This window comes from Dermochelys coriacea, chromosome 16 (assembly GCF_009764565.3).
Source record: "Dermochelys coriacea isolate rDerCor1 chromosome 16, rDerCor1.pri.v4, whole genome shotgun sequence".
Taxonomy (NCBI): domain Eukaryota; kingdom Metazoa; phylum Chordata; order Testudines; family Dermochelyidae; genus Dermochelys; species Dermochelys coriacea.
Genome location: NC_050083.1, coordinates 316,916 through 341,954, shown reverse-complemented (window position 1 = coordinate 341,954; position 25,039 = coordinate 316,916). Strand labels below are relative to the sequence as shown.

The 25,039-nt window shown below is 46.5% G+C and overlaps 1 protein-coding gene across 6 annotated transcripts in view; it reads left to right on the top strand.

Moving 5' to 3' along the window:
• SLC31A1 (solute carrier family 31 member 1) overlaps positions 1–25,039 on the top strand; it is an 80,286-nt gene that overhangs the window by 43,782 nt on the left and 11,465 nt on the right. For 5 of the 6 annotated variants that reach the window (XM_038374626.2, XM_038374633.2, XM_038374630.2 and 2 more), the window contains one exon: positions 19,487–19,668. In XM_038374626.2, coding sequence (XP_038230554.1) covers positions 19,487–19,668 — 182 coding nt within the window. Of the gene's footprint in view, positions 1–12,912; positions 12,933–19,486; positions 19,669–25,039 lie in introns of those variants that run through there. The other variant, XM_038374634.2, reaches the window with a different exon arrangement.

Genomic DNA, 25,039 nt, shown 5'->3' with positions numbered 1-25,039 from the left:
GTGTGACAGAATGTAACCATGTGTCCACACCTTACGCATTAATAAGTACATTTGGTGAGATATCATTTGAAAACTCATGATTTTCTGGTCATTATTATCCTGATAAAATGTGTATGACAACATTGCATGTGACGTTACAATATTCCACTGTATGGTGTTGTTAATACGTGTTCCAAACCACAGCCCTACCCAAGTAAAAATTGGCATACAGGGCTGTCTTAAACAAAGGAACATGTGCTCTGCTTAATTTGCATTTAAGCAGTAAACAGGATCATCAAGCAGGAAGAGAAACAAAGGGACTCTCTAATAGGTGAGGAGAAAGCAGCAGGGAACATCCTTCCCTGTTGACACTTTTTGTCTCCTGAATCTCAGCCGGAAATGGTTTTTCAAGAAGGGGACTGATAATATAAAAAGGAGGGACAAATGCCCCAAGATCCGCCCCTTTATAGCATTCACGGCACCTGAAGCAACAAGACAAAGGAAGCGCTCGGTGAATTCTAGGGAGAATTCTAGGGTCCTGACCTAAGAAATTTGGTCAGTAAAGCTGCTGAGAGCATGTGAGAGAACTTTTGCTTCGAGTTTGACATAGTTTGGTAAATTAGGCACCAGTTGAGTTTTATCTTTCTTGTAACCATTTCTGAATTTTATTCCTCATTACTTGTGCTCACTTAAACTTTGTAGTTAATAAACTTGTTTTATTGTTTATCTAATCCAACATGTTTAAATTGAAGTGTCTGGAAAACTCCATTTGGGGGGGCAAGTTATGTGCATATTATTTCTATTAAAACAATACCAGACTTTATATAAACTTGTATTGCCCAGGAGAGGGCTGGGCAGTACAGGGTGTACCCCCAGTCTTAGATTTTTCTCCCAGAAATCTATGTTGGAGGCACCTGCAGCAGAGGGGGAAAGGAGTCCAGGAGAGCTGGCTGTATTTTAAAGAATCCTTATTGAGGTTGCAGGAACAAACTATCCTGAGGTGTAGAAAGAATAGTAAATATGGCGGGTGACCAGCTTGGTTTAACAGTGAAATCCGTGCTGATCTTAAAGACAAAAAAGAAGCTTCCAAGAAGTGAAAGATAGGACAAATGACCAGGGAGGAGTATAAAAATATTGCTCAGGCACATGATGGCATATATCACATTGGTAGATGCGCAGGTGAACGAGCCTCTGATAGCGTGGCTGATGTGATTAGGCCCTATGATGGTGTCCCCTGAATAGATATGTGGACAGAGTTGGCAACGGGCTTTGTTGCAAGGATAGGTTCCTGGGTTAGTGGTTCTGTTGTGTGGTGTGTGGTTGCTGGTGAGTATTTGCTTCAGGTTGGGGGGCTGTCTGTAAGCAAGGACTGGCCTGTCTCCCAAGATCTGTGAGAGCGATGGGTCGTCTTTCAGGATAGGTTGTAGATCCTTGATGATGCGTTGGAGAGGTTTTAGTTGGGGGCTGAAGGTGATGGCTAGTGGCGTTCTGTTATTTATATAATAGATAAATAACAGAACGCCACTAGCCATCACCTTCAGCCTCCTACTAAAACCTCTCCAACGCATCATCAAGGAGCTACAACCTATCCTGAAGGACGACCCATCGCTCTCACAGATCTTGGGAGACAGGCCAGTCCTTGCTTACAGACAGCCCCCCAACCTGAAGCAAATACTCACCAGCAACCACACACCACACAACCGAACCACTAACCCAGGAACCTATCCTTGCAACAAAGCCCGTTGCCAACTCTGTCCACATATCGATTCAGGGGACACCATCATGGGGCCTAATCACATCAGCCACGCTATCAGAGGCTCGTTCACCTGCGCATCTACCAATATGATATATGCCATCATGTGCCAGCAATGCCCTTCTGCCATGTACATTGGTCAAACTGGACAGTCTCTACGTAAAAGAATAAATGGACACAAATCAGACGTCAAGAATTATAACATTCAAAAACCAGTTGGAGAACATTTCAGTCTTTCCGGTCACTCGATTACAGACCTGAGGGTGGCTATCCTTCAACAAAAAAGCTTCAAAAACAGACTCCAACGAGAGACTGCTGAATTGGAATTAATTTGCAAACTGGATACAATTAACTTAGGCTTGAATAGAGACTGGGAATGGATGAGTCATTACACAAAGTAAAACTATTTCCCCATGTTATTTCTCCCCCCCCCACCCCCCACTGTTCCTCAGATGTTCTTGTTAACTGCTGGAAATGGCCTACCTTGCTTGTCACCATGAAAGGTTTTCCTCCTTCCCCCCACTCCTGCTGGTGATGGCTCATCTTAAGTGATCACTCTCCTTACAGTGTGTATGATAAACCCATTGTTTCATGTTCTCTGTGTGTGTATATAAATCTCCCCACTCTATTTTCCACCAAATGCATCCGATGAAGTGAGCTGTAGCTCACGAAAGCTTATGCTCAAATAAATTTGTTAGTCTCCAAGATGCCACAAGTACTCCTTTTCTTTTTGAGGTTCAACAAGGAGAAGTGCAGAGTCCTGCACTTAGGTTAGAAGAATTCCATGCACTGCTACAGATTAGGAACCGAATGGCTAGGCACCAGTTCTGCAGAAAAGGACCTAGGGGTTACAGTGGACGAGAAGCTGGATATGAGTCAACAGTGTGCCCTTGTTGCCAAGAAGGCTAACAGCATTTTGTGATGTATAAGTAGGGGCATTGTTAGGAGATCGAGGGATGTGATCATTCCCCTCTATTCAGCATTGGTGAGGCCTCATCTGGAGTACTGTGTCCAGTTTTGGGCCCCACACTACAAGAAGGATGTGGAAAAATTGGAAAGAGTCCAGCGGAGGGCAACAAAAATGATCAGGGGGCTGGAGCAGATGACTTATGAGGAGAGGCTGAGGGAACTGGGATTGTTTAGTCTGCAGAAGAGAATAATGAGGGGGAATTTGATAGTTGCTTTCAACTGCCGGGGGAGGGGGGTTCCAAAGAGGATGGATCTAGACTGTTCTCAGTGGTAGCAGATGACAGAACAAGGAGTAATGGTCTCAAGTTGCAGTGGGGGAGGTTTAGGTTGGATGTTAGGAAAACCGTTTTTACTAGGAGGGTGGTGAAGCACTGGAATGCGTTCCCTAGGGAGATGGTGGAATCTCCTTCCTTTGAGGTTTTTAAGGTCAGGCTTGACAAAGCCCTGGCTGGGATGATTTAGTTGGGGATTGGTCCTGCTTTGAGCCGGGTTTGGACTAGATGACCTCCTGAGGTCCCTTCCAACCCTGGTATTCTGTTATTCTAACCAAGGCTGCTAAGAGCCAAGGTGTGGCTGGCTGGCTGCAGCACGCACGGACATAGCTAGGAGTGACTTCCATGCTGGAGGCTGTTTGTGAGCAGTAAAGACTGGAGGCTTCAGAGCAAAGCAATATAAAGGGCATCCCCACGTCAGAAGGCAGAGTTGACACAGCTACTCATTAGCCTGATACAAACCCTAGTATGTGAGTGAGGGGACTAGGTGGCAGGGGCTGCATTTGTAAATTAAACTGAGCTTGGGCAGTCATTCAGAAAAAACAAAGGATGGCTCCTTGGTCCTGCCACCCCCTCCTCACCCCCACCCCCCTCCTGCTTTCACTGTGTGTTCACGTGCCATCTCCTGGTACTGAAACCGTTACCACCTCTGCAGTTTCCTAATGCATTGTGCATTTAACTCTGGTAAGAGGTGGTCCCCATTGATGGGCACAATTCAGCTGGAACCACAACGTTTATTCATTGGGTGCCTACATTTTATGAAAACAATGTGGAGTCCGGTGGCACCTTTAAAGACTAACCAGTTTATTCGGGCATAACCTTTTGTGGGTAAAAAACCCACTTCTTTAGATGCTTATGCCCGAATAAATCTATTAGTCCTTAAAGTGCTACCAGACTCCTCATTGTTTTTGTGGATACAGACTAACATGGCTACCCCTCTGATACTTGGTTCATCCTATGTTGAGGGCTGCATTAGCAGCTTGCCAGGAGCCTGAGAACTGCACCTAATTTGCATTTAAATTGACACTACTCATTATTGCCATATTGTTTGCTAAACTTCACTGTTTGCTCAGCTAGTGTCTGCTTGCCCATCTCTCCTTCCTGACTAGACTCAGGTCCTTGCTGGAATTCACCAGCACAAACAGCCATTAACATGCAGTTGATCTGCTTGGTCCTGGCCCTGCTCCTGCTGTCTACAAGCCACATTTTGCTCCTCGTGCTGCACTTTTGACTTTCCTGGTTTATAATAGTAGTTTCTCTGGCTGGGTTTGTCAGAGGAGCCCCAGCAAGTTAGGTGCCTGCCTACTTTGAGAGTCCCTGCCTGCGCTGCAGAGTGTCTGTTGGAACCCCCACCGGAGGCTCTACCAGTGTCGGTTCCATAGGCGCCGACTCCGTGGGTGCTCCAGGGCTGGAGCATCCATGGGGAAAAACAGATGGGTGCTCTGCACCCACTGGCAGCTCCCCACCCCTTTCCCCTGCTCCAGCTCACCTCCGCCTCCTCTCCTGAGCACACTGTAGCTCCACTTCTCCCCCTCACTCCCAGCATTTCCTACTACGAAACAGTTGTTTCGCGGTGGCAAGCACTGGGAGGGAGGGAGGAGGAGGGGCAACGTGTCGCGCTCAGGGAAGAGGCGGGGCCAGGGCAGGGATTTGGGGAAGGGGTTGGAATGGGGGTGGGGTAGGGGTGGGAGGGGGTGGCACCAGGGGCAGGGGGAGGGTTGAGCACCCACCGGCATCGTGAAAAGTTGGCGCCTATGTTCAGTTCTGTGTCATTAGGGAGAAATATACTTGTATCTTCCTGTGATCCATCACTTATTATCAAAGTGCTTCAAGGTCAAGCATTGTAGCGACATGTTTCTAACACAGTTTTCCCCTGACACTGGTCAGTTTGTTCACTCTAGCCAACATTGTGCAAGCTGGAGCAGTGCACCCACATAGCTCTCCTTCCAGCCAGTGCTGAGAGCTTTGTGTTTGACACTTGGCTCACGCATCCAGAAACGCTCCCAGAACAAGTGCACTGCAGCAGGGCACAGGAACATGTCTGGTGACAAAGCACATGTCTGTATAAACACTGCCTATCTACGAGGGTATCTCCCCGATCGCCTTTTGTAGATGCTGTGACGTTATCTGATTAAAATATGACCATACAGATCATTGTTGCAATCACTGTTATATGCTTGCAACAAATCTTGTACAAAATGTGGCATGTAAGATGTCTATGAAAAGGTTATGATTTGGTGGTTATGATTATGTTATCTGTATGCGTGTAGCATTTTTGTATTTGAAGTTATAAGTATTGGCTCTATACCTGTATTTCAAATGTTTGCTCCTGGCGTAACGCCCACAAGGTAGTTCAAGTTAAGTGGCTCATCAAGAAACGCTTAACTGACAATGAACCATGGGAAATGCCCATCTGCACTGAATGGACTGTCCTGCAAACCTCCTGTCTGGGGTATAGTCCTGCTGTGACTAGGCAAAATGCATGGACATGTGACTTGTCCATGTGACTCCTATGACTGGGTGGATCATTGAAACCCCCTTGGGGCTGCCAACTGATGTGCCAAGACTGCTTTTGTCCCTGCTTTCCCTGCCCTCCCAGCCTGGGACTTCAGTGCCCTGCCTGGTGTGAGCCACACCCGCTAGCCTGTTGCAAACCTAGACCCAGATCTGAACCACGTCCCCTAACAGCTGTAGGCTTAAACTGAAAGCAGCTTAATAAGTGTTCCTGTCTTTAACACTCAGATGCCCAACTCCCACTGGGGTCCAAACCCCAAATAAATCCATTTTACCCTGTATAAAGCATATTCAGGGTAGACTCATAAATTGTTTGCCCTCTATAACACCAATTGAGAGAGAGATGCACAGCTGTTTGCTCCCCCAGGTATTAATTCATACTCCAGGTTAATTAAGTAAAAAGTAATTTTATTAAATACAGAAAGTAGGATTTAATAGAATATCAGGGTTGGAAGGGACCTCAGGAGGTCATCTAGTCCAACTCCATGCACAAAGCAGGACCAATCCCCAATTTTTGCCCCAGATCCCTAAATGGCCCCCTACAAGGATTGAACTCACAACTCTGGGTTTAGCAGGCCAATGATCAAACCACTGAGCTATCCCTCCCCCCACATTTAAGTGGTTCCAAGTAGTAACAGACAGAACAACACATCCGATGCAGTGAGCTGTAGCTCATGAAAGCTTATGCTCAAATAAATTTGTTAGTCTCTAAGGTGCCACAAGTACTCCTTTTCTTTTTGCGAATACAGACTAACACGGCTGCTACTCTGAAACCAGACAGAACAAAGTGAATTACCAAGCAAAATAAAATAGAACACTCAAATCTATGTCTAGTACAGTAATAAAACTGAATACAGATAAAATCTCATCTCAATAAGTTTCTTTCACAGAGTGGACGCTTTCCTAGCCTGGGCACAATCCTTTCCGCTGTTACAGCCCTTGTTCCAGCTCAGGTAGTAGCTAGGGGATTTCTCATGATGGCCACCTCATTTGTTCTCTTCCACCCACTTATATATTTTTTGCATAAGGCGGGAATCCTTTGTCCCTCTGGGTTCCCACCCCTCCTTCTCAATGGAAAAGCACCAGGTTAAAGATGGATTCCAGTTCAGGTGACGTGATCACATGTCACTGTAAGTCTTCCTGTATACCTGTGTGCTGGCAAGTGGGTAATGAAGACTTACAAGTAAAAGAGAGCCATCTACAAACAATTGTCCTGGTTAATGGGAGCCATTAAGATTCCAAACCACCATTAATGGCCCACACTTTGCATAACTACAGTAGGACCTCAGAGTTATATTTCATATTTCTAGTTTCAGATACAAGAGTGATACATTTATACAAATAGGATGACCACACTCAGTAGATTATAAGCTTTGTAATGGTACCTTACAAGAGACCTTTTGCATGAAGCATATTCCAGTTACATTACATTCATACTCATTAGCATATTTTTATAAAATCATATAGAGTGCAACATCACAACTCCAACCACCATCTTGTTACTCTAATTTTCCATTGGCTGTGCTGAGGGCTTTGTTTGAAACAATGGGTTTCTCCTCCACATGGCAGAAGATATAAAAGGGCCTGAAATTCCTCCATTTTGCCTCTTTCCTGCCCAAACCTCTGGACCATGAACTATACGAATGGGTTTCAGAGTAGCAGCTGTGTTAGTCTGTATTTGCAAAAAGAAAAGGAGTACTTGTGGCACCTTAGAGACTAACAAATTTATTTGAGCATAAGCTTTCGTGAGCTACAGCTCACTTCATCGGATGCATTCGGTGGAAAATACAGTGGGGAGATTTATATCAAATTTATATACGAATGGGAGCATTCTAACCAATGGACTGAGGACCTTCCAAGGATTTGGAAGCAACCAGAGATGTATCAAGCCAGCAGTTTATTCCATCACTGCTACAAGCCTGAACCAAGAACTTTGCCATTACTGTATGTATTTGATTCCTTTAACCAATTTTAATTCTCACTTTTCTTTTTTTTAATAAACCTTTAGATTTTAGATACTAAAGGATTGGCATCAGTGTGATTTTTGGGTAAGATCCAGTTTATATATTGACCTGGGTGTGTGGCTGGTCCTTTGGGATCAGAAGAACCTCTTATTTGAAGAGACTGGTTTTAAAGAACCACTCATCTCTAAGTCTAGTGTTTTCAGTGGTAATACAAGGAATGGAAAGTCTGAGGAAACGGCTTTTATGACTTCTTGTTAGCCAGTGTGGTGAAACTGAAGTTTACTTTGTTGCTGGTTTGGCATATCCTATGGGGGATTAGCCACCAGTCTTAGGGTATATCTGCCCTATTTCCTGAATTTGGCATTCTCAGTTGTGACCCACAGAGGCACGGTTACAGATGCCATATACTGTGAAGTTACGTGCGTGCTGCTAAATCTGTCTCAGGTGCCTGTTTCCAATAGCTCTGTCCTGCTTGAGGACTTACACAACTGTCTCGAGGGGCAGGTACGTCCTCTCAGCGCTGTGCAAATGCCATTGTGGGATGTTCCCACAGGCCGTGCAGCCCTAGCTGGCCAGACTCTGGGCCTGGCAGCCTTGGGAGAACACATGGACTTTTGAGGTGTGGTGGGTCAGGAGGGGAGATGAGCCACTTGCTGCTAATGGCTTCCCTTCTTGTGTCTGTAGCCTAGAGGGAAGCATAGGAGGGGTGTAGGCCAACGGCTGCAGGGAGGCTGCCCCCGAGAGACAGGCTGAGCAGATGGCGATCTGAATCTCCCTGTAAATGTTAGTTAATTTTTAAATATTTTATCTTCAAGAAGGTTTCATTGTGTTCATGCTGGATTCCTCTTCAGGTCAGAGAGGTTCTGAAGGATGTGATAGGGCCTGCTTGCAATGGAGGAAGCTGGTGGGATCTAGAGCCTGCAGTGAGGAAGGGGAGGTGGAGGTGAGCTGGACGGAGAATACTACATTGTCTGTGCTAACTTGGAGGGAGTTATGACTTGGCAACATTGGCTCTGTTATTGGTCACTGAAGGGTGGGCTGGGGCACCATGGGACACATGTACATCTGGTCTGCACTAGCTCTGCAAGGGCTGAGGTGTCACCAATGCAGGTGGAGGGGTAACCGTGTCTTGACTGGGCTCTGGGCCATTTTGAAACATTAGGGGTCACTCTGTTTGGACACAAAGTTCTAACTTGTATCCCAAGCATTGAACCCTGTGCAGGAAATGTCAGAGATCTCTAGTGTAGGCTGGGTTACAAATGGAAAATCATGCTATTGGCTTTCCCCATCCTGCTTCATTGCTCATGTTTCATTCCTCTGTCCATCCATCATCTTCCCCCTCTCCATCCCTCCATGTAGTCTCAGCACAAGTTGGTGCAAGAACATTCTTTGCTGCACTGTCTGGAGAAGACTCCATCTATCTTTAAAAGTGGGGGGAAAGGAGGAGCCGGGGAACTATAGACCAGTCAGCCTGACTTCAATACCTGGGAAGTAGAGATGTAAATATCGATTTAAAAAGTTAACCCATTAAATGATTAAAATTATATCATTTAACCGTTAACTGAGGTCACTCTGGTGGGCTAGTGCCAGGCAACAGGGGCTGAGGTTCCGCTGGCCAGGGCTTGGGGCTGCTCCAGCCTGCCCAGCCCATTGTGGATGGGGTCACGCCTGCCTGCCTGCCCGCCCAGCATGGACATGGCTGGGGTCCTGCCGGCCCAGCCAGGGCTGCTTCAGCCGGCTGGCCCCACGCGGCCATCGGGGTTAATGATTAAGGTCCAGTTAATGGTAAGCCTAATGCGTACTGGTTAACCAGTTTACCTTTTACATCCCTACTGGGAAGCTACTAGAGCAATGTATAAAACATTCAATTTGCAATACCTGGAGGATGAGGGGTGATCACCAGCATCCAGCATGGATTTACCTAAAACAAGTCATGCCAAACCAGCTTGATTTCCTTCTTTGACAAGGTAACTGATTTGGTGGATAGCGGGAATGCGGTGGATATAATATACCTGTACTTTAGCAAGGCTTTTGACACAGTCCCACGTGACATTCTCATTAGTAAGCTGGAGAAATGTGTATTAAATGGATACATAATTGTTTAAGCAACCATAATGAATAACTATTAATGGAATGATGTTGGATTGGAGGGAGGTCTCCAATGGGGTTCTACAGGGATCTGTTCTGGGTTCCGTGTTGTTTAAAATCTTTATTAATGACCTGGATGTAGGTATAGCGAGCATACTGATCAAATTTGCAGATGACACCAAAGTAGGGGAGATTGCCAACCCTTTGGAGGATAGAGCTAAAATTCAAAAGGATTTTGATAAATTGGAGAACTGGGCTATCGACAACTAAATGAAATTCCACAAAGACAAATGTAAGGTGCTACATTTAGGAAAGAAAAGCCAAATGCACAAATACAGAATGGGGGATAACTGGCTTAGCAGCAGCGTTGCTGAGAAGGATATGGGAGGTGTGCTGGATCACAACCTCAACATGAGTCAGCAATGCAATGCTATTGCAACAAAAACAAATGCAATTTTAGGTTGCATTAGCAAAGCATGCAAGTCACGGGAGGTGATAGTACCTCTCTACTTGGCACTGGTTAGGCCTCAGCTGGAGGACTGTGTCCAATTTTGCTCACCACTGTATAGAAAGGAGAAAAATTGGAAAGGATCCAGATGTGAGGGACAAAGATGACCAAAGGGATGGAATGCAAGCCATACAAGCAAAGGCTGAAGGAACTGGCAAAGTTTAGTTTGGAAAAATGGAGATTAAGAGGGGACACGATAGCCGTCTTCATATATTTGAAAGGCTGCCATAAAAAGATGGAGAAAATTTGTTCTCTCTTGCCACAGAGAGCAGGACAAGAGGCAATGGGTTCAAACTACAGCATAGCAGATATAGATGAAATCTCAGGAAAAACTTGAACTGTAAGAACAGTAGGACAATGGAACAAACTACTTAGGGAAGTCGTGGAAGTGCCTTCACTGGAGGTTTTCAAAAGGAGGCTAGATAGCAATCTGTTTAGCCACAACAAATCCTGCAGCTTGGCTAGATGACTCTTGTGGTTCTAACCCTGTGGTTCTATGATTCTATCTCTCAACCCCCCCTGTATCTCCGTCTTTGTTGAATTGTATCTACACCCTTTCCTGTGCTTCTCAATATCCCTTCCCCATTGTTGTTTTTATGGCTGAATGCTTTTGTCTGTCATCCAATATTGCACTCTGCTGTCTTGCAGTACAGTAGAAACTGCTTGTAGTAAACTCTGCTTAAATAAAGCTTTGTTTCATAGAGTTCTGTGGCATTGTCTTGTAGGAAGATATTGTCCTTAATTCCCTGTTTAGTCTTCTATTGTGTTGAAAGTTCAGAATTGTCCCTGGGAAATCTGAACAGGCTGGAAGATTAGGACTCTCTATTTATGGGGGGAGTAGATTAATTGAGCTCTACTGACTGGATGAGTTTTTTTTTCTATGTTATGAAAATAAACTCCATGAAGGAATGTGATCCTAATCCTATTAAGAGGAAGAGCACTGGCCTCTCCTCCAGTGGATGGGTGTGCGTGTGCATGCGCGTACACTAAGTTAGCTCCAGCGAGTACCTCCTAAAAGCCCGTCTGCAGCTCTGTCTCTGGGGCAAAGAGAGAGAATGCGGATGGGTCAGATGTAGGCTGTCATGCCATCTAGTCCTCTCTGGCCTTTCTTTGGTAAGTGTCTCATTAAAGCCTAACTAGTGCTGCTGTGTTCTCTGGCTTCCCTATCAAAATTGTGCAGCTCCAGGAAATGTACATGAGCCAGCATTTGAACCAAGCCCCTGCTCTAATCAGGCCATTGTTTTATGTGTGCAGAAGCAGAGTGTGAAAGCTGGTGGCCTCCTGCCATGGAACCTACACACAGTTGGGTGCGGAAGGCACAGCCCTGTCTGTCAGGAGGCATGAATGTGGGTAAAGAGAGAAGGAAACAGGAGATGGGGAGGAGGGAGAGAAACAGAAGTTAGGGAAAGGGAGGAAAGAGGGCAAAGGGCAGCAGCAGCAGTGGCCCTAAGAAGGGGAGATTTCCACTGAGTGGTGTTAAATGTAAAAAACAATAACAAAAAAACACCCTGTTACTTACTGCATATGGCCAGATTCTCCCCAGATCTCTGTGAGGCTGCCTGGGGAGACCCAGACCCTCCCAGTGACTGCTGGCAGGGAGATCCGACAGGCACTGAGGAAAGCTGGAGTCCTAAGCTCCAGCCCATGGACTGTATTTAAAAGTGGAAATGGGCCCACGAGTTGGACATTTCTGTACTGGAACCTGTCCTAATAGACCTTCTAAACCCTCCTGCTGTGCATAGGTGGGGATCTACTCCATCTTTCTCAGGAGACCGGTTCCTATAACCTCTAGGTTTGTCAGGATGATCTCCGAGGTTTGACTGCACATGGGCTAACAAACAATGCCTGGGACTGGCACAGGTCAGCCTGGGCTGTTACAGGCCACCATGGCCCTGTGCAGTAAGGAGGCAAGGCAGATCCCTTGGGTCCGTAGCAAGGGGTTCCAGGTCTATGCAATAATGCTCCTAGGCTGAGGTTTTCAAAGACCTCTGGAAATCTATCTTAAACGGTAACAAGGCTGTGAATTCTTTCAATTTTTCTTCTTTAAAAAACAGAAGCCCCCAATTCTGGTGCATGCTATATGCAGCTGCCCAAATGCCCATCTCCCTCACGTGCCAGTCTGTCCTCGTCTCCCTTTCTCCAATCCCATTGCTGGCTTCCACCCTCCTTTTCAGATCACATCCAAGCCACTCATCCTCCCCTTCACAGCTCAACACAGCTGTGCCATGGCCACATCCCTGCTCTCCTCGCCTCCTGCCCCTCCTCTTTCACTCCCGCCTAGCCATTTCTGGCATCTCCCAGCTAAACAGTCACAAGGGCTGCCCTCTCCTCCTTTTAATCCCCAAAGACCCACTTCCCCATGCCTTTCGAGGTAGATCAGGGGTGTCAACCTGTCGCATCCTACGTACTTCACTGTTTACGGCCACTGTGATCCTGGGTTGAGAATCGCTGTACAGAGTCGAGACCCAGAATGACCTTCCCTTGCTGAGCTGGAAACCCAGGAAATAGGGCTTTAGAACCCCAACTCATGAAATACAGTAGGTAGAATATGCTGGCTGCTTTTAAGTGTACCATCAACTATCTCCTTGGGTTTAGTGATGCCCAGGAGGCAGGGTTTTATTTGGAGAGGAAGCGTTTGAAGCTGGCAAGGGTGTCAGGAAATGGAATAAACCAGAGGCAGCACTCTGGTCTTATGATGACTAGCTCAGACCATTCACTGAAGACCACAGGTTGAGTGAGTGAACAGTACTGCAGTGTGTCTTTGGACTCTCCTCCTCCTTCCACCTCTGGGTGGAGTGTCTTCCTTTGAAAAGCTCTGAGCTCGAGGGTGGCTGCTCAGAGTGAGTCAGGAAGGTTGGAAATCACTGACTGCCAGCTGGACTGCTGTAAGTAGACTGCTGATAACTGTCATGTATTTCTTGTATGTATTGCTTCTTAGCATCATGCAGGACTGGCAGATTCATGGCTTGGGAATGGCACAGAAACTGTAGCTCACGAAAGCTTATGCTCTAATAAATTTGTTAGTCTCTAAGGTGCCACAAGTACTCCTTTTCTTTTTGCGAATACAGACTAACACGGCTGCTACTCTGAAAAGTGTCTTTGTGCTTATGACGTGTGGACAGTTCAGTTTCTCTTCTTCTCTAGGTTTGCTTTCAGGGCTTTCATTACAGTTTGGCATCAGCTTTAAATCCTGAAACTTTTGCTACCTGTTCTGGGGAATGTAGAGATTAGCTGGCTTTAGTTTGTGAACCACTAAATGCTGTCCTTGCTACTAAATCAACCCTGTCGGGAGACCCATTGATCACATAGTAGTCCCCCAAATCAGGAACACTGTCCCACCTGTGTTGCAAGAGGGAACCATCTGGGGACTGATGTGGTAACTGTGCCCCCTCCCAACATGGCTGATACATGTATTGTCACTAGGACCTCTGACAAACAAACACTATTCCAGGAATAGAGTAAATAACCTTCATACAAGAGAAACCTGATACCTGTTTTCAAGGGTCCCATTCTTCTGGGCAGTAGCCAAGGAAATGGATGGCTTTTTTTCCTTTGAATAGCTGAGGTGTGAAAAGCTACACAACTCTATTGTCAGGTTTCAGAGTAGCAGCCGTGTTAGTCTGTATTCGCAAAAAGAAAAGGAGTACTTGTGGCACCTTAGAGACTAACAAATTTATTAGAGCATAAGCTTTCGTGAGCTACAGCTCACTTCATGAAGTGAGCTGTAGCTCACGAAAGCTTATGCTCAAATAAATTTGTTAGTCTCTAAGGTGCCACAGGTACTCCTTTTCTTTTTACAACTCTATTGTGTGGAGCATGTTTAAGTGATGTGGGAGTTGACTATTTTTTGGTTATGCCCCGTGGTTATGTCAGTGATGGGTATTAATTTCAAAGGGGGCTCAGTGTACTGGAATCCACTTAGCTGTCTGGCTTGGCAAGAAGGGCTCCATTTGCCCACTAGGAGTCTTAGGGTTTGTCCATGCTGCGGTTGGAGATGTGGCTGCAGCGTGTTTAGACGTATCCAATCCAGCTCTAGTACCAATAGTAGTGAAGATGCAGCAGCACAGTCGTTAATATGGGATTTACAAGCCTGCCAGGGATCCTCAGTATCGACTTGAGTGGCTGGCCTAGGCTGAAGTCTGTGCTGTTAGGGCTTCGCTGCTGTTGGCATTCGCACTAGCTAGGTCGAAGTGAGCTGGGGTGTGTCTGCATGGGCTGCAGTCACACCTCTAGTTAAGTGTAGACCGGGGTGGGCAAACTTTTTGGCCCGAGGGCCACATCAGGTTTCCAAAATTGTATGGATGGCCGGTTAGGGGCGGCTGTGTCTCCCTAAACAGCCAGGCATGGCCTGGTCCCCACCTCCTATCTTCCCCAGCCCCCCTGCTTCTCACCCCCTGATGGCTCCCCCGGTACTCCTGCCCATCCAACGCCCCGTCCCCTGACTGCCCCCCACCCGGGACCCCTGCCCCATCTACCACCCCCTGTTCTCTGTCCCCAGACCTCCCACCCCTGACTGCCCCCTGCTGCCCCATCCAACCCCCTCCCTCTCATTCCTGACTGTCCCCCCCGGGACCCCTGCCCCATCCACTACCCCCTGTTCCCTGTCCTCTGACCTCCCCGACCCGTCCATACCCCCACACTCTGACCACCACCCCCAACTCCCCTGCCCTCTATCCAACCCCCCTACCCCTTACCGCGCTGCCTAGCGCACCAGAGGCTGGCAGTGCTACAGCCACACCGCCCAGAGCACCAGGTCAGGCCGGAGCTCTGCAACTCCGCTGCCCAGCCACCCAGACCGTTGCACCGGTGGCACAGCTGAGGCTGCGGGGGAGAGGGAACAGCAGGGGAGGAGCCGGGGACTAGCCTCCCTGGCTGGGCAGGAGGGTCCCGCAGGCCAGATGTGGCTCACAGGCCGTAGTTTGCCCACCTCTGGTGTAAACAGACCCTTAGACCAGGCTGAGTGTTTCCTGTTCAGCATTGGTCTGGATCCCTCCCACAGTCTAGACCTTTCATGACCTGTAGTGTCTCTGGGATGTGTGAAGGACTGGCTGCTACTGGAGAGCTTAGCCCAGAGAGGTCTGAGCAACAGGACTGACTGTCTCTAGGAAAGAGCCACAATAGACTGTCCTTTACTTAGTGTGTTGCCTCCTCAAAGCACCTCGTTCTTCTTAACTGGCCCTTGCAGATCCCCTGGGAAGCAGGGAGCATCGGGATCTCTATGGTACAACCAGTGCTTTTCTTGCATCTTCTGAGAGCAAGCCGAGAGGTGGCCAGTCTTCCTACAGTCGCTCTCTATCATTCCCAGTAATATTCTGCTACTCCAATCCCAGGGCTCCACAGAGTGACCCCAACTGCATCTGCATTGTCTGAGAATTGGTTCGGCTCATGGATGGGTGGGGTCGGTGGGTGGGAACTGAGGCAGGATGACTGGCCCAAAGCGATGGAGGGAATTGGTGTCCGGAGTTGGGATTAGAGCTCAGGATCTGATTCATCGTTCCCAGTCCTGTGTGTAAGTCCTGGTCTGCTTTTCTTAATGTCTTGATGGGCCTCCAAATGCAAGGGACTGCCCCTGTATAGAAAGCTGACCCCAGAACTAAATGGTGATGTGAAAGGGGCAGTTAAATGAGTTGCTGAGGAAATTTATCCCTTAACCTATTCTTCCCTTCCCCACTTTTCCTCCTTACCCAGTAGGATATTGTTGAGGACGCAGGTGAACCCATTGCATGTGCACATGTGCTAGAAGTGCTGTGTAGACAGTGAACCTGTCCAGATCTCAGTAGTCACTGTGGAATTTTATCTCCTTCCCTGAGTGCATTAACAAGTGCTAGAGCAGGCAGCAGTGCAGTCCTGGAGAGCAAATCTCCCATTCGCATAAAAATACCTACCGCTGACTGCTGCGTCTGTGCTCCGGACTGAACCCATTTAAAGCTTTTGCCATAATAGGAGCTAGTGTCTGGCCCCAGTTAGACTATGGCTTTGTAAAAGGCATGCCCCTTGCAGGATATGCAGCTCCTCACCTGGCAGCCAACTTGTTACTCTGGATTGCTCTTGCTTCCTTAAGACTTGTTGCAGACCCACTGATTTACTAGAGCTGCTTCTCCAAACCATCTGTTCCCACCAGGAGCTGGGGAGAGTGAATATCCTTGATATTGAAATGCATCCGATGAAGTGAGCTGTAGCTCACGAAAGCTTATGCTCTAATAAATTTGTTAGTCTCTAAGGTGCCACAAGTACTCCTTTTCTTTTTGCGAATACAGACTAACACGGCTGCTACTCTGAAACCTATCCTTGATTGTTACTTCAGTCAATTAGTGCTCTCACTATGCAGCCAGGCTGACTTTTTCCCCGACCCCCAAACAGCACAACAGAACCAAATCCCACCTTCTCACTCAAACATTTCACTGTCATTTTGTTAAGGTAGTTAGCTTTTTCTGAATGCTCCTCCCACTGCTGACATCCTCTGCATCCCCAGCAACCCAAGACAAAGAGTAAATCATTAAAACCTAAAAAATAATCCCTACCTCCCCACAGGCTTTTACCGAAAAAGGAAAAAGAGCCTTTTTCCGAGACTCCCTGGAGTCTGCTAGGGGCTTGGCTATTGCTGTTGATTTTACAGGTCTCCGTATGCTAGGGAGAAGGGTGGCAGTTTAAAACTCTAAGACGGAGGGATAGTTGTTTAATTTGGACACTGGTGCATCCAGGAGAAAGCCATTAAAGACATCAGTGGGGGAATGAAGGCAGTTTTCTGTGAGTTTTTTTTTTTCATATCCTACTGTGGGAAGGGAGGGGTGGCAGAATGCACATAATCCTCAAACTCTGGAAACATCACTTAATTATTTAGCTTAAAGGGGTTCTCAAACTGGGGGTCGGGACCCCTTGGGGTCACAAGGTTATTACATGGGGGGGTCACGAGCTGTAAACCTCCACCCCAAACCCCGCTTTGCTCCAGCATTTATAATGGTGTTAACTATATAAAAAAGTGTTTTTAATTTATAAGGGGGGGTCACACTCAGAGGCTTGCTATGTAAAAGGGGTTACCAGTAAAAAAGTTTGAAAGCCACTGGATGAGCTCACTCCAGCCTGCATCAGGTTCTGGTGTGCTTATCTCAGCCTCTCCCTTTTCACTTCCCAACCACCGACTGTGAAAGTTGGGTTTCAGAGTAGCAGCCGTGTTAGTCTGTATCCGCAAAAAGAAAAGGAGGACTTGTGGCACCTTAGAGACTAACAAATTTATTTGAGCATAAGCTTTCGTGAGCTACAGCTCACTTCATCAGATGCATCCAATGAAGTGAGATGTAGCTCACGAAAGCTTATGCTCAAATAAATTTGTTAGTCTCTAAGGTGCCACAAGTACTCCTTTTCTTAAAGTTGGGTTGTTTCCTGAATACCATTGCTCCTGTATTGAGGACCTTTCTCCATCTCTTCTGCATACAACACTCTCCTTCCTACTGTCTCCTGTAGCTTGTGGCTTTAGGAGGGTTGGGGTGGGTTTTCATTTCATTGGGTTTATTAAAATTGGATCCTTTTGTTGTGAATAGAATCCTAGACCATAAAGGACCCAGAGCACAGTCTGTTGTAGTCAATAGGGCGACCTAGCACATCTCTCCAAGGGGAGCAGAGCAATGCTTTTCAGCTTTGTGAAGCACTGGGAGACCCTTCAGGACTGGAGCTAAGTGACTTAACTAAGGCCACGCAGCAAATTGGTGTTAAAGCTGGGAAGAGAGCCCAGGTCTCCTGAGTCCCAGTCTATTTGAGGCACTGTGCTTATGCCCAAGGCCCTGGTTGCTCTGCAGTGCCCATGCAGCATGTCTCTTGCATGACCTAATATACAGGGCTGTGTAGTTGTTTGCCCCTTTGCTTGGGCAGGAGAGATTTGAAGCTGGGGGGGGGGTGTTTCCTCCACTCTGGTTCTTTGGCTTTGAAATTTTACAGTTGTATGTGCATGTAGATGAGGCAATAGGCACATCTAATGCATTGAACAAATAAACACCAAGCCCGCCTATAATGCTTGCTTCCAGGCGAGAGCACTGAGGATACAGTAGTGACTTTCTTCTGCTATTTGCACTAGCCCTTAATATTCCCTTAATTTGCTCACAGTCTGATCATGCCTATGTGGCCTCTGTACTCCTCATGCCAAACCCTTGGGTTTGAACAGTAAGTATGGAAAGAGGGATTCTTTCTCCCCTCTCCGCCCAGTAGATTACATTAGCTATATCATTCACTTCAGTGTCTGATATGAGGTATAAATTGTCCCCTTCTGTGTATCTCTCTGCCTCACCCAACTCTCCAGCTCCTTTCTTAATCTCCTCTAACCCTTAATCCCTTTCTGCCTTTGCTCTTTTACTGTGCAGAGCATTTTGAGATCAGCTCCTGGGACAGGCACCTCACCCCATGGAGAGGGAGAAACCGTGACCACCATTAACCATTTATTTGCTCTCCCCTTGTTCTAAAGTGCCTGTCCAGACCCACTTGATTTGCAGTAAACAGATTTAATGGGGTTGGATTTGCAGCCTTCTGTATGTTTTTCTCTCTCTCTCTCATTATGTCTAAAGTAATTAGAGGGAAGAGGTGAAGAACGAAAGTTTGTGGAAATGAGACTGGCTTGCCTGGGGCTGCTCCAGACCTTTCCATCAGCAGTAACTCTTGTCCCAGACTAATGCAATTTTTGGATAGACCTGTTCCCAATCAAATGCATGGTTGCCAATTAGGAGAATTGTGAGTCTGATCCTTTGATAGATGCAATTAAAATGGGGCTTGGGAGCAATTAGATTCTGAAGCAACAAAAGTCAGCTTTTGCATGTTTGATATCTGGAGTTTAGAGGAGACTTTTTCACTTAATGAGTTAAAAATGATCCTTTCTTCCCTGCTGCATGTTTTCTCAATTGGATTGTAGGTTCTTCAGGGTAGTGACTTTGTGTGCTACCACCCACTAGAGAGCTGCAAAGATATTAAAAAAAAATTAACCTAATGGAAACACATCTCATTGGAAATTCAGTGTTTGCTTTGAGTTCTGTGTACAGAGCTTGAGGGATGATGGTATGTCCCAGGCTATGAGCCACATCTCTAGGACAAAAAGAAAAGGAGTACTTGTGGCACCTTAGAGACTAACAAATTTATTAGAGCATAAGCTTTCGTGAGCTACAGCTCACTTCATCGGATGCATTGAAGTGAAGTGAAAATGAAGTGAGCTGTAGCTCACGAAAGCTTATGCTCTAATAAATTTGTTAGTCTCTAAGGTGCCATAAGTACTCCTTTTCTTTTTGCGAATACAGACTAACACGGCTGCTACTCTGAAACCTATCTCTAGGACAGTAGTTCTCCGGGTGTGGCTTGTTGGAGGCCTGAATTCTTCTTTGTGGACAATAGAAACTGCCTTCTGTTTGGGGAAGTGTTTCCTGTGACTCTTGCCCTAACGTCCATTATTCCATCTTTCTTCAAGGCTCCCACTGTCCTGCGTGCACCATCATTGACAAGTCTGCAGTAAAGATGTCCAGCCACCACACAAACCATGTGATGAACAGCTCCATGGCATCCACCTCTGAGCATTATCATCCGACCTTGGAACATCATCACCCTACAACATCACCGGGGCACAATCATGGAGAAGGGATGATGATGATGGTAAGTGAAGTCCAGAAAAGTAAGCATCATCCAGAGCTTAATCTGAGCTCGGTTTCCAAAGTCCAAAGACTTTTGCCTCCCTGAACAGGCTCTTTGTAGCCAGGAGTCAGAATCAGTTTTCTAAAATGCTTATTTATTAACGTTTAGCTGCAGGGAGGGCATGACTTAATAACACTAAATCCATCCACCCAGTTGCTGAGCTCACTTCCTGAGGGGTGATTCTTTAAATCCTCTAATATTGCTGCTTGCCCCAAATGTGCTGTTCTGTCTTCAGTGGCAGCTTTTACATAAATGAAAATTTGTCCTGCCCTGGTTTGTGTCTGAGCTGGGAGAGGACAGAGGCAGTTTCCCCAGAGGACATTCTGCCATAAGAAATGTGTTCAAGAATTGGGTTCCTTTTATTACTAACTGTGCTTCCCTTGCAGAAAGCCAGGTAGCCTGCATGCTTGGCACCCTACCTTTTGTGAGCAGAAGACATGCTCCTAGTGTTTCTGGAAGGGCCTTTCTAGCCATTTGCTGGGATAGCTGCTCAGAGTCATTTAGACCAAAGAACGTGTGGTCTTTCCTTACTGGGATTTTCCTATAGACAAAAGGAAATGAATAGAACAGTGGTTCTCAAACTTTTGTACTTGCGACCCCTTTCATATAGCAAGCCTCTGAGTGCGACCTCCCCGCCTTATAAATTAAAAACACTTTTTTATATATTTAACACCATTATAAATGCTGGATGCAAAGTGGGGTTTGTGGTGGAGGCTGACAGCTCGTGACCCTCCATGTAATAACTGCACAACCCCCTGAGGGGTCCCGACCGCCAGTTTGAGAACTCCTGAAATAGAACTCTTCATCGGAGCTCTTAGCAAGAACATTAACCAGCTCTGTAAAGAACACTCACTGTAATACATGAGAGAAGGATCTAAGTTATGATTGACTCAAAGTAATCAACCCCAGCCCCATTCCTTAACTCACCCCCATGCCCTGAGTTCAGGACAGTGCCATGCTGAACGTGCAGTATCTTGGTGGGTGCCAGTTTGTGTCAGTCGCCATGTTGTTTCCTCTACTGATTGGGGGAGGGCATAGGAGCCCTCTTGCCAGCAGAGGGAAACAGAAACTTTCCCTCTAATACACCCTAGCTACCTGTCTCCATTGTTCTCCTTTCACCACAGGTGGAAATACCTTTCTGACTGGCTCCACTAGCTTTCTGGTATTTCTACTTCTTTTTCTCAGTACAAACTGTTCCTCCCCATAGGACTGAGAGTTGTGTCTTTGCACCCATTTTCATACTAAATGTTATGTGTCAGCCACTGTAGATGCTGCTCCCATAAGCGGACCCTGCATACTGTGGCCCATTGGAGAGAGGGCCATTCCACTCACTTGGCATTTGCTGCTGTCTGGTTTGCCATGTGAAATGAGATGGGTGGCTTCCCTCCCTATTAATACAGCTTTCCGAATCCTGCTGGTACCAGCCAGACACTCACCCTGCATATCTGGTGGGCTGGTGGAGTCAGGACTCTTCTCTGTAAAGCTCTCTCATCTATACTGTAGAGTGTGTGCAGGTTTTCGCTAAATCTTTATGATTCATGGTAATTGCTGAATGCAAGCAGCTGGCCAGCACCTTCTGGAGAGGAGTAACATGTTGCAGCTTTGCTTAGTGTCTGTCCCCATTTGCTAATTAGGAGAAGATATACACATTAAGGGATGGAATACTTGTGGCACCTTAGAGACTAACAAATTTATTAGAGCATAAGCTTTCGTGAGCTACAGCTCACTTCATCGGATGCATTCATGCATCCGATGAAGTGAGCTGTAGCTCACGAAAGCTTATGCTCTAATAAATTTGTTAGTCCCTAAGGTGCCACAAGTACTCCTTTTCTTTTTACTGTAAGGAGAGTGATCACTTAAGATAAGCCATCACCAGCAGCGGGGGGGGGGGGAAGGAGGAAAATCTATCATGGTGACAAGCAAGGTAGGCTATTTCCAGCAGTTAACAAGAATATCTGAGGAACAGTGGGGGGTGGGGTGGGGGGGAGAAATAACATGGGGAAATAGTTTTACTTTGTGCAATATTGTTAATCTATCCAACTATACTCTTAGCCCAGCAGAAGAATCTGTCCTATCTCGGGGCCTCTCCTTTTGCCCCTCCACCCCCACGAACATGATACAGTTCTGTGGTGACCTAGAATCCTATTTTCAACGTCTCCGACTCAAGGAATATTTCCAACACACCTCTGACCAACATATTAACCCACAGAGACCTTCCTACCAACACTACAAAAAGAAGGATTCTGGGTGGACTCCTCCTGAAGGTCGAAACAGCAGCCTGGACTTCTACATAGAGTGCTTCCGCTGACGTGCACGAGCTGAAATTGTGGAAAAGCAGCATCGCTTGCCCCATAACCTCAGCCGTGCAGAACACAGTGCCATCCACAGCCTCAGAAACAACTCTGACATCATAATCAAAAAGGCTGACAAAGGAGGTGCTGTCGTCATCATGAACAGGTCGGAGTATGAACAAGAGGCTACTAGGCAGCTCTCCAACACCACTTTCTACAAGCCATTACCCTCTGATCCCACTGAGAGTTACCAAAAGAAACTACAGCATTTGCTCAAGAAACTCCCTGAAAAAGCACAAGAACAAATCCGCACAGACACACCCCTAGAACCCCGACCTGGGGTATTCTATCTGCTACCCAAGATCCATAAACCGGGAAATCCTGGACGCCCCATCATCTCAGGCATTGGCACCCTGACAGCAGGATTGTCTGGCTATGTAGACTCCCTCCTCAGGCCCAATGTTACCAGCACTCCCAGCTATCTTCGAGACACCTGACTTCCTGAGGAAACTACAATCCATTGGTGATCTTCCTAAAAACACCATCCTAGCCACTATGGAAGTAGAAGCCTCTACACCAACATTCCACACACAGATGGGCTACAAGCCGTCAGGAACAGTATCCCCGATACTGTCACAGCTAACCTGGTGGCTGAACTTTGTGACTTTGTCCTCACACATAACTGTTTCACATTTGGGGACAATGTATACCTTCAAATCAGCGGCACTGCGATGGGTACCCGCATGGCCCCACAGTATGCCAACATTTTTATGGCTGACTTAGAACAACGCTTCCTCAGCTCTCGTCTCCTAATGCCCCTACTCTACTTACGCTACATTGATGACATCTTCATCATCTGGACCCATGGAAAAGAAGCTCTTGAGGAATTCCACCATGATTTCAACAATTTCCATCCCACCATCAACCTCAGCCTGGACCAGTCCACACAAGAGATCCACTTCCTGGACACTACGGTGCTAATAAGCGATGGTCACATAAACACCACCCTATATCGGAAACCTACCGACCGCTATTCCTACCTATATGCCTCTAGCTTTCATCCAGATCATACCACACGATCCATTGTCTACAGCCAAGCTCTACGATATAACCGCATTTGCTCCAACCCCTCAGACAGAGACAAACACCTACAAGATCTCTATCATGCATTCCTACAACTACAATACCCACCTGCTGAAGTGAAGAAACAGACTGACAGAGCCAGAAGAGTACCCAGAAGTCACCTACTACAGGACAGGCCCAACAAAGAAAATAACAGAACGCCACTAGCCATCACCTTCAGCCCCCAACTAAAACCTCTCCAACGCATCATCAAGGATCTATAACCTATCCTGAAGGACGACCCATCACTCTCACAGATCTTGGGAGACAGGCCAGTCCTTGCCTACAGACAGCCCCCCAACCTGAAGCAAATACTCACCAGCAACCACACACCACACAACAGAACCACTAACCCAGGAACCTATCCTTGCAACAAAGCCCGTTGCCAACTCTGTCCACATATCTATTCAGGGGACACCATCAAGGGCCTAATCACGTCAGCCACACTATCAGAGGCTCGTTCACCTGCGCATCTACCAATGTGATATATGCCATCATGTGCCAGCAATGCCCCTCTGCCATGTACATTGGTCAAACTGGACAGTCTCTACATAAAAGAATAAATGGACACAAATCAGACGTCAAGAATTATAACATTCAAAAACCAGTTGGAGAACACTTCAATCTCTCTGGTCACTCGATTACAGACCTAAGAGTGGCTATCCTTCAACAAAAAAGCTTCAAAAACAGACTCCAACGAGAGACTGCTGAATTGGAATTAATTTGCAAACTGGATACAATTAACTTAGGCTTGAATAGAGACTGGGAATGGATGAGTCATTACACAAAGTAAAACTATTTCCCCATGTTATTTCTCCCCCCCCACACTGTTCCTCAGATATTCTTGTTAACTGCTGGAAATAGCCTACCTTGCTTGTCACCATGAAAGGTTTTCCTCCTTTCCCCCCCTGCTGCTGGTGATGGCTCATCTTAAGTGATCACTCTCCTTACAGTGTGTATGCTAAACCCATTGTTTCATGTTCTCTGTGTGTGTATATCAATCTCCCCTCTGTATTTTCCACCAAATGCATCCGATGAAGTGAGCTGTAGCTCACGAAAGCTTATGCTCAAATAAATTTGTTAGTCTCTAAGGTGCCACAAGTACTCCTTTTCTTTGGCATCTGAACAGGTTTCAGAGTAGCAGCCGTGTTAGTCTGTATTCGCAAAAAAGAAAAGAATAAGGATGCATCCGATGAAGTGAGCTGTAGCTCACAAAAGCTTATGCTCAAATAAATTTGTTAGTCTCTAAGGTGCCACAAGTACTCCTTTTCTTTTTTGGCATCTGACTGTCTGACGCTTTTGTCTCCTGCTGACTTGTAGGGAATTGGTTTAAACAAGCTGGGAGCAGGTGGAGATTTAGAAAAGGTGTTAGTGGCAGATTCTTTTGTCACTTTTGACTGGCTTAGTGTTGACAGCAGAGTGACATTTTGAGCACGTCTACACTACAAAAAAAAAATGCAACACCCGTCTCAGACCCCAGATCAGTGGACTCGGGCTCACACCACAGCACTAAAAATAGGAGTGCAGACATTCCTACTCCAGCTGGAGCCTGGACTCTGCAAACCACCCCTCCCTCCAGGTTTCAGAGCCTGGGCTCCAGCCAAAGTGGGAATATCTATGCTACTATTTTTAGCCCCATAGCAGAAGCCTGAGTTAGCTGACCCACACTGAGTTGACTCAGACTCTGAGACTTGCTGCTGCAGGGTTTTGTTTTTGTTTAATTTGATTTGGCTTTCTTTGTTTTTTTGGGGTTTTTTTTAGTGGCGAATCATAGACTTTAAGGTCAGAAGGGACCATTATGATCGTTTAGTCTGACCTCCTCACCCACCAACTCCTGTAACAAACCCCTAACTTCTGTCTGAGCTACTGAAGTCCTCAAATTGTGGTTTAAAGACTTAAAGGTGCAGAGAATCCTGTAG